Source organism: Theobroma cacao, chromosome 5, assembly GCF_000208745.1.
Source record: "Theobroma cacao cultivar B97-61/B2 chromosome 5, Criollo_cocoa_genome_V2, whole genome shotgun sequence".
Classification (NCBI taxonomy): Eukaryota; Viridiplantae; Streptophyta; class Magnoliopsida; order Malvales; family Malvaceae; genus Theobroma; species Theobroma cacao.
The window spans coordinates 5,504,325-5,514,568 of record NC_030854.1 but is presented as its reverse complement, the minus strand read 5'-3'; the positions used below and the strand labels follow the sequence as shown (position 1 = coordinate 5,514,568).

Below are 10,244 nucleotides of genomic sequence, written 5' to 3'. Positions count from 1 at the left end.
ATTTGATTCTAATGTTATAAATCAAATTACATAATAGTTTTTTTTTATTTTTAGAAATAATTATTTTATTTCTTCCCTATGTCCTTTGGCGCATCAAACATATCTCAATATTTGGTATCAATATAATAATATTAAACAATAATGAAAAAAATGATTGTTACGAATTGTTGCATATCTAATATTAAAAATTAATCACAACTCTCCAAATTATATATTAATCATATTAGCGATGATATGTATGATAACAAACTTTTATTTTTGTGAAAATATTACTGTTATGTTAGCATTGTATCATTTAGTATACATCACTATTGATAACTTCGTATCAATTGAACGTGCAAATATAATCTGAAAAGATCTTGCTTCCTGCTCAGAAATCCAAATTCTTGTCAGTGACAGTGTCACGTGGTGCAAACACGGTAACTTTCAACTAACAACGGTAACAGTTGGGTGAGGCAGCTCTCTCTCGAACCTATTAAGAACGTGCTCTCAGGCTCCCAAACTCCAAGGAACCCAAGAATGGTAGCTAAGATGCAGATCTCTGCATGTGGAACTGAAAAAAATCAGCTTTTAAATCCGTTGATGTAACATCATTTTTCTTATGCTTTCACGGCCAGGACAGTAACCCAACTAACCTACTTTGACTATTTCTTTCCTTTTGAGCTTCAAGCTTTTTAGAGAACTTGGCTCAAACAAATTTTGAGAAAATGAGCTGGAGTGCTGCAGGCAGCTGGTTCAAAAGCCATGTAACATTGCACAATTTGTACAGACTTTTTCTGGGTCAAGTTGTTTCCTTTGTTCTTGCACTTATGAGCTTTACTTCGTCCTTAATAGCCAGTCTCGGTAAAGTCAACTAAACCCCAGTACTTTAGATTCCATGGTCTTTGTTCTGCTTTTGTTAACTTTTAGATTCCATTTTTGGTTTTGGGAGGTTCACATAAATTTGGCATTTACATTCTTGTATGCTAATGTTTATTGTGGTATTTGTTTAGGTGTTGATGCGCCTATCACTCAGTCTTCCTTCACTTACCTCACTTTGGCTGTGGTTTATGGTAGCATCTTGCTGTACAGGGGTCAAAAGCTGAGGGTAATCATCTATTAATCACTTATCAACTCCACTAATCAAATGGATGCTATTACATATTCATTTCTCTGGTTACTGAATATTGTCATTGTATGACAAAATAGACTAGAGTAATTTTAATTGTTTATTTATTTATTTGGGGAAGAAAGAAACAGAAAACCATCCCAACTGATTTCTCTCTTTTTTTTGGCTTGTTTGACATTTCATTGTGCAAACGATAAAGGTACTGGTAATATGCATTAATATATTACATACAGCAACCTGCTTTTTTATTTATTTTTAAAATTCTGTTGTTCTTAGTTTAAACCTTTAAATAGTAATCAAGCTGAGAATTGATGAAGAAACTTGAATCCTGTTCTGTTTGCAGATTCCTTGGTATTGGTATCTCGCCCTCGGCTTTGTTGATGTCCAAGGAAATTACCTCGGTGAGTACTAGACTACTAGTTGTTCACATCTCATATTCTCTCAAAATACATACATGCTATGGCCTATGGCCTTAGTAGTGCATGAGGGATTAATTTAAGAGGCGAAAAAAATCAGGTAAATATGTGTCTGCAGTCTGCATATAAAATGTGTAAGCTGGGAATTGTAAACTATATGAAGGTCGAGGTGATGGGGATAGATGGCTCATAACTGGTTAGAAATTAGAAATTAATGTGGTAGATAATAATATTCGAATTATAAGTACTGAGTTGAGTCATGCCATGGAGAGGAAGCTGCATATAAGGAATGGCATGGTATGACTCACAGTCTCAGTTGTAAGTGAGATATCTGTAGGATAATTGGATTGGGAAACTTTTGATTCACACATTGCATCTTCCATCACATATATGTATCAGTGTATGAACTTTTAAGCAAATTATTTTTACTTAAAAGTAATTCACAAAGTTCATCAATAATTCAGAAGTTCAGCTGATTTTGTCGTAGCGCATGTTCTGAATAGAAAAATAATGGTAGAGTGGGGTTTGATTTGGATAGATATTACCTGAATTATACTGAATTGTCAATCACCGTAATGAAGAGCCTTCCTTTTGCTTTTATGCAGTTAATAAAGCATTCCAGTTCTCCTCAATCACTAGTGTGACACTGTTGGACTGCTGGACCGTAGTATGGGCAATTATTCTTACATATATCTTCATAGGCACCAGATATTGTCTATGGCAGTTATTTGGTGCAGCTCTCTGTGTGCTTGGTCTTGGTCTAGTGCTCCTCTCTGATGCTGGGGTGGGTGGTGGAGGTAAAATTCTTTCTACTCTCAGTCTGGTCTCTGTCCATTTTCTGGGTAATGTTCTAAAGTATTAGTTTCGATTGGTGTTTCTTTATGGATGCTTTGATCCGTAATTGGCACATTAATGGAAGCAGTTCTATTTTTCTGCACTTAGGTACTTGTTTCTTTGCACCAATAACTTTAGTAATAATATGATATCTCATTCTCAGTCATATTCCCATTTTTCAGATGGTTCAAAACCTCTTTTGGGAGATGCACTTGTCATTTCTGGCACACTCTTCTTTGCCATGAGCAATGTTGGGGAGGTTGGTTAATCTATGAACTCTTACTCTATCAGTTAATTCTCCAAAGGGCAGTTCTATGTCAGTGGGATAAACCAGGGGAGCTAAGATTTTTCATCTTAGTGATCTGCTTTCTATTTTTCTTATGCAAGACCACTGGTGCCAGATTTGATTTGATCCTTCAAAAGTTACGTTCTTTGATCATTTGACTTCACTTCTTTTTCATTTCTAAATTGCAGGAATTTTGTGTTAAGAAAAAAGACCGTGTTGAAGTGATTTCCATGCTTGGTCTTTTTGGCATGCTAGTGAGTGGTGTGGAGTTGTATCCTTTCTTCTAGGCGGTATAAGATACATATATGAATTTTCAATGCATCTGAAACTCTGCATTCCTCTCAACTATCTTACATGCTATCGTTCTATATACATTAAATATAATATTTGTTTAATTCCATAACCTTCTCTTAGATCCATATTTGAGCTAAGGAGCCTGGAATCAGTAACGTGGTCTACAGATATTGTAAGTAATCTATTCTTGTAGGGTAATCCGTTTTCTTGTTTTCAATGCTTTCACAAAATCATGTCTTTAGCCGTAGCTTTTTCCACGTATCAGTTCCTTCTGTTAGGACAAATTTAAGAAGTTAACATACAAACAATTGATTCTTTCTTTTCTTGATGAGTGCTAGTGGAGATTCCTGAAAATGAAGGATATAAAACTTAAATGTATAAAGAATCACATGATTTACAGTTAAATCCAAATCCAATCATGCAGCCACTTGAAAGAGCAATCAGTTTGCTTCATAATGTTTGATGTTATGATATTACCCTCTATTCTTGCTAAAAGACTTAAGCCAGCAACAACTACTTGGAGTAGTGAACTACATTGACTTTAGGGGATGACAAATATTTTTTTTTTGAAAGTTGGTGTTTTATTGATAGAAGAGCTAAAATGCCACATTGAGTCTTGAGCTTTATCTGGTAAAAGACTGCTTTTGGCATGGAAGCTAAATACAGAACTTGGAACTGTGACTACAACCCAATCAAAACGACTCAACTCCAGATGCAATCATCCTCAGAACAAAAAGAAGCAGCCCCTAACCAAAAAGAGTTAAGCTGCACCCAAGGAAACATTGAACCAACCTACCCAAAAGACCAGTAAAAACCGAAAGAAAGAAGAACATCCATATCCAAATCAGGATCCCAGAAAATCCCTGTCATCCTCAGCAGTTGGCACACAGAACGAACCCAAAAAACTTAGAAGAGACACGTGCTTCGGCCTGCTTTATCAGATGACCCTCCACATTTTCATGAAGCTCTCGTACAGGAGGAAAAACCCCTCCTGCCCTTGCATTCTCATCAAACAGACTGGATTCATCCCTTTTGGTCAAAGATGAGATAGATCCGAGCAACCATTAAGAAGGACTAGATCAGCAAAAGCAAAAGCGAGGCCCACCGAAATCCAGTTTCTGACCAGGTTTTCTCCAACGTCGATGGCGAGGAAGATCGTCAAAATGAAAAGCATCATCAACTCAGGAAATTGGGAAAGACAAACAGTGAAACCCAAGACAAGAGGAAAGGAAAAGCCTCCAAAGCACAGGAAAGGATAGGACAAATGACTCAAACTGGAAAAATGAGACGAAAGCAAAACTCCTCCGGATTCAAACTGGCTCGGGGATTTCATGAGACAAAACAAAACAAACCGTGGAAAATTAAAGTAAACAAAATAGAAAAAACAAAGGAAAAAAAAAAGGCGATAACAAGGAGAAAGAAGCATTAGAAAACCCCCGAGGCAGACGCAGACAGACAATATTCAACCAAATCAAACACAAGAAGGAAATTGAACCAAACTGAAGGAGAAAACGAGGACGATCAAAAATAGCGAAAAGAGAGGAATATCAAAACATAACCATCGAGGCCAAAATCCGCATACTAGACAAGACCCACAAGGTAGCAAAAAAGAAAAAAAAAACAACCTTGACACAGGAAGAGAAACGCAAGCAAAGTTCCCAAAGTCCCAAAAAAACAGCAATCAAAAAACAAACATCCAAAAGGGAAGAGGAATTTATCATTATTCTTTTTTTTTTCTTTTCATTTTTCTCCTTCTTTCTTTCTTTTTCACTTTTCATTCTTTTTCTCGTTCCTATTTTTCTTTTTTTCCATCAGAAAATAATACAGAGTTGAGGGGATGACAAATATTAATGAGGAAAAAGAAAAATGCTTGATCTAGTGCAATAATTAACTGTATATAATGTTGCATTTGGCACTCAAGCTTCAAATGGGATTGAAAAGGAAAGGCATTGTGATTTAGCCATTGCATTGTAGGTGTCCTAGATGATTGTTCCCATTATTTCATTTCCAAATACATGCTCTTTTATTCTGCCAAAATGTCATTTTATGTTATTTTTTATTTTCAGATGCTAGCCGGAATCGGATACACCTTGTCAGGTTTCATGTTCTACACAATCACGCCCTTCGTTCTCAAGGTGAATTTCTTTCTTATTTAAACTGATTAGCTTTGCAGCCATGTCCTTTCCAATGAATTCTAAACAACGTGAATGTAATGGTTCAGTGGATAATACTTGACATCATGTGAAGTTTATTTAGGAATGTGTATTTCTTTCCACTGTAATCATCATCTTTTTCATCATCCCATTCTCATGGCTATATGAAGGGAAAAGACGACAGCTGATCTAATAATGCAACTACAAATAAATAATGAAGCTGCCTCTACATTTAGAGATGACCTTCTATAAGAAACATCCATGGTTACAGTCACTAATGGGAGGTATTTTACTTGCAGTTGAGTGGGGCCACAATGTTTAATCTCTCTCTGCTCACGTCTGATATGTGGGCAGTTGTCGTTCGCATCCTTTTCTATCAGCAGCAGGTATTGTTTTCAAATTGATTCCCCGCTGATTCTGGATTATGAATTATTGGAATTAATGCACTTCTATAACTATCGTGTAAGCATAATGCCTTTGGTTTCTCTGAAAGTAGTGTCACCTGAAGAAATTTCATGATTCACATTGCAGGTTGATTGGCTATATTTTCTTGCTTTTGCACTTGTAGTCGTTGGACTCGTCATCTATTCAACGACGTAAGTTTAATCCTTGTAAAACATTAACTTGTTTCATCATATGCAAAATAACCCTTGTCATTGTTTTTTCTGATAGTGAGAAGGATCCTGTCCCTGCACCACTTCTCGAGGATGCGAACCACAGTGTACAATACCAAGTGCTTAACGATGAAAATATGCCATCTAGGGACGAGTCTTAGCGTCATGAGGGATCGAGGAAAAGGAGCTGCTTGTGGCAGTGTTGGGAGCTCTATGTCCCAAGACTGCCATGGTAAACTTTGAACCTTGGAAAGTCAAAACCAATCAAAATCTTATTGCCCCATAGTTATGCCTCATGCAACTCCCATGCCTCCCTTCTTTTTGCTTTTTCGCCTGCAGTCTACTTGTGTGGCTGTTTGAAGTTTGATTTTCCATCTTTTATTCTTCCTATCGTTTTTTTTCCCTTAGAATCTCTCTATCAACCGCAAGAGGAGCTTCAGTTTGGAAAGATAAAGAGAAGTATCTATAATCCTCGTCCGCAAGGCTCATGGTGGTGGATGATTTCCTTCAGTGACAAGACCAAACTTTATTTCTAGCTACCTGCAAAATATGTTGTCCCTTGATGTAATGAACTTGGTAAATCAAACCCATATATACAATTTGACATATTCACTGTATTTCCATGGATAAAGGTTTATTTTAATTATTTTATTTCAGTCAATCTCCTTTGTTCATATTTTTTCTTCAATTGATTGGAGAATTTCTAATAGGTTCCCCCATTTTCTATTGGTGACAAACAGAAATATGTAATCTCCTTTGTAAATGCCATTGAACCATGACGGATGGTTTAAAGCTAAAACTAACACATTTCCTATCTACAATTTGGCTACCAGGATTAGACTGATGGGGAGAAGGATGTCATACGATGAGCAGGGCGGAACTAGAGTATTTATGAGGGAGGGCCAAATAGAAAGTGATTTTAAACAGTTAAAGAGAACTTTATATATAATTCAATTATACTTATTTAAAAAATTAAATAAAATTCAAAAAATATTTGACACACAAAAAATGTACATTAATAGTAATGATGGTATCATTTATATATATGACTGTATGAAACTATAAAATGAGTCTCTCTCACTCTTTGCGTGCAAGAGGGGAAAAGAAAACAATTTTTCAAATTTAAATAAATTGCCTCCTTACTTTATATGTTCTAACTATCCTCTTATTTTCTATTTACCTCTTAAATTGTTAGTTAATATATTGGGTTATTAGATTGAATTATTGAGATATAATATATTATGATAGGTTATTAGGTTAGACTGTTAAGATATAATATGTTATGATAGATTTAGATTTATATTAAAACTTAATAAGTTTGGATTAGTATACTCATTTGTTTTTAAAATTTGATAGGCTTAATATATTAATTTATAATTTATTTGTTGGGCTTAACTAGTAATATGCTAACCATAATGACTCTAATGTTATCAAACACTTTGAAAAATAAAACTAATTATTAAATAAAAAATATTTTGAAAGCCATTAAAAATATAAATAATAAATAAAATTGCATTGAAACTAATTATTAAATAAAATACTATTTTGAAAGCTTTAAAAAATATATACAATAAATAAATTTGTATTGAAAGAAATATAATTATTTCATTCTATTAATTTATATGTATGTCCTTGTTACTTAAAGTTTGCAACATGCATGCTAGAATGAATTGATTATTCTGAATATAAAATTATATATTGATGAAATTCTAAACAATAGTGTAACACTACAATTTATATTTGAGAATTACATAATAATTTATTTATTTTTAAAAATAAAAATAATAGAAAATATAATCCACATAGCAGAAAAAAAAACATGACAAGTAAAAAATAGAATTTACATATGATATAATAAAAAAAAAGAAAAAGAACATGATTAATGGTTCATAGAAATTTTTGAAAGAAAATCCATAGAGATTTAGAAGTAAATAAAATAAAAATAAATAATAATAATATAAATTGAAAGAAAAAATTTAAAAAAACTTTAAAATTGAGTCAAGCATATAAAATTATTTTATTATTCTTTATTTGTATTAATTATTAAATAAAAAATTATTTTAGAGGGTTATTAAAAAATTTTATAAAAATTTAAAAGATTTTATATAATATGAAAAAGATTTTGAAGCAAAATTAGTTTCTGTTTCTCAAGACACAGAGTTTATTATCATTATAAATGGTTGACAATATACAATATGTAAATTAGATTGGTTTACTTGGTTGACAATATACTTGGTTTCATTTTGATACATCAAAATTGTAAGATCTATTGGATAGGTTTTTATTTCTTACAAAATATATAGGGTTGTGCAATAGGTATTGAAAATCTCAAAATTGAAAAATCAAATTCATCTTATGAAAAAATTGAAACTGAATTGAAGTACCTTTAGTAATCGAAAAACCAAACATTGAACTATCTAGGTTAATTAGATTCGGTTGTCGAAAACCGAACTTGAACACTTTAAGGTCATTTTCTTAAAATTTAATGAACACATTTAAATATGAATTTGAACATACTCAAACAAATTTAACAACATTCCACAATATTTAACAACATTTTATACAACAACCAACAACAATAGTCTCAAAATTTCAACATTTAAAGAAATACAAAGTATCCCTCAATATATAAGTTATATGAGTTTCGGTTAGTTTGATTACTTTGGTTGGAAAAATTCCAAACCGAAAACCAAACTAATATTATCACGACCCAAATTCCGAGTCATGACCGGCGCATAGGCCCAATGGACGTAATCCACTAAGCCCAAGCAAGCCTATTAGTCTGATATATTTATCATTCCATCATAAACTGCTAAGTCACATTTCATAACTTAGAATCAAAATAATACTACACATTGCCATCTTGTACTAGCATACTAAACAAGTGTATATACATTTGTCTACAACATGTATCTTAACAATTTACATTAGATTCGTCTATACAAAACAAAATAATACTCGACTTCCAGCGGAGGGACTCGGACGACTGTACAGCTATTGAATGCTGAGACACCTACCAAAAGATGGATACAAGTCTACAAGGACACCTCGTCCTAATTACCGGCTGTCTCGTGATCTGAAAACATGAAGTTGAAAACGGTGAGTATAAACCCAGTGAGTGAACAAAGAAGGGAACAAGCAACAACAAGGGAGAATTTAAAATCATGATGCACTTGTTTCAAAACAATACAATTTAGTTTCATTCATATTAAAAACCCTTCATCAAGCCCTTAAATGATTGATCATTTGAAAATCATGAACCCATACATAACGAACCATTTGAAGAATGAAAGCTTCAATGATATGTAAGCAAGTCAAATACGACAATGAATCTTCGCTGTAGCGTAGCTGCAGAGAGAATAAATTTTCGTTGCAGCGACGTTGGAATTTAGTTATTAGCCGAATGAGGGTTTCTCAACTGGTCGAGGGTTTCTCACTAAATCTCCTTATTTTAAACTTAACCCATTTAGTCCTTAATGTTGGAAGTTCATGCTCAGATATGATAGCAAAGAAGTTAAAAATAGGGCAGCAATTAGACAAGATAAAGGACAAAATAGAGAGTTTTTTGCTGCAGTGAGATTCAATCCCACTGCAGCGAAATTGTAACCCAGAAACAGAAGGTTTCGTATTGTAGCGAGATTCTTTCTCGCTGCAACGAAATTCAGCTGATGAAATAGAAAGTTTCTCGTTGCAGCGAGATTCCTTTTCGCTGCAGCGAGAAGCTACAGTGACTATCGTGCTGCAGCGAAATTCATTCTCGTTGCAACGAGAACCAGTTTTGGTGAAGGTTCTTAAACCCGAGAGTTTCTCGCTGCAGCGAGAATGATTCTCACTGCAGCGAGATACAGGACACCAATGAAAAGTTTCCCTTTCTCCCAAAGAAAACCCACCCTATTGAAATGTCCAAACCAACATGAAACGCATAACAATCTTTCACCGTTTAACATGTCAAGTTTCACATGCATTACAACCATATACCATTACTCATTAATTTCCTATAACACGCATATTTACATATGTATATATGTATACATATACCCATCATCATCATGCACACCATCCTATCATCATCATCACCAGCTCATGCGCACTCCCTACTCGCACATGGCTGGGTCATCACTGGGTTATGCGCACTCTCTACTCGCACATAACCGGGTCATCCTCGGCTTATGCGCACTCCCTACTCACACATAGTCAAGTCAGTGTCATTACACAACAATATATTCATACATATATATCAACACAATGTGGTAGTGCATGAATCAATAATAGTCACATGTCACAACATAAACCATTTCTCAAGAGCTTGTTCCCAAAGCACTCATTTTTAAGAAAAGTTGTATAAAATCATTCAAACACTTTGTATAAAACAATTACATTCCCAAAATAGTTTTGATAGGCAGTCCACTCACCTATTTATTGTTGAGTCTTTAGCTGACTCTAATTCCCCTAATGATCCAATTGGAAGGATGGGACTTCATTAGAACCTAGGATCACATTAGCATAAGCAATAGGTCAATTCACACACTATGAACCCTA

The 10,244-nt window shown here is 34.1% G+C and overlaps 1 protein-coding gene across 2 annotated transcripts; it reads left to right on the top strand.

The window, feature by feature from the left end:
• On the top strand, positions 513 to 6,366 carry LOC18598205 (solute carrier family 35 member F1). Of its 2 annotated transcripts, XR_001928284.1 has the most exons (12): positions 513 to 843; positions 993 to 1,087; positions 1,452 to 1,509; positions 2,130 to 2,321; positions 2,541 to 2,617; positions 2,833 to 2,915; positions 3,059 to 3,110; positions 5,005 to 5,073; positions 5,391 to 5,477; positions 5,623 to 5,687; positions 5,764 to 5,937; positions 6,114 to 6,366. XR_001928284.1 is itself a non-coding variant. In XM_018122477.1 (11 exons), exons 1-11 carry the CDS (start codon positions 708 to 710, stop codon positions 5,864 to 5,866), a joined length of 1,017 nt encoding a protein of 338 aa, XP_017977966.1. In that variant the 5' UTR covers positions 513 to 707; the 3' UTR covers positions 5,867 to 6,366. The 2 variants fall into 2 exon arrangements, 1 of the variants encoding a protein (XP_017977966.1); XM_018122477.1 differs by having other exon boundaries at positions 5,764 to 6,366.

What these genes read in the sequence shown, in the direction of transcription:
- LOC18598205 (XM_018122477.1), top strand. Translation starts at nt 708, where the DNA reads ATGAGCTGGAGTGCTGCAGGCAGCTGGTTCAAAAGCCATGTAACATTG. An exon ending in TGCTGGGGTGGGTGGTGGAG is followed by an intron (nt 2,322 to 2,540) that starts GTAAAATTCTTT and finishes CCCATTTTTCAG; the next exon opens with ATGGTTCAAAACCTCTTTTG. An exon ending in CCATGAGCAATGTTGGGGAG is followed by an intron (nt 2,618 to 2,832) that starts GTTGGTTAATCT and finishes TCTAAATTGCAG; the next exon opens with GAATTTTGTGTTAAGAAAAA.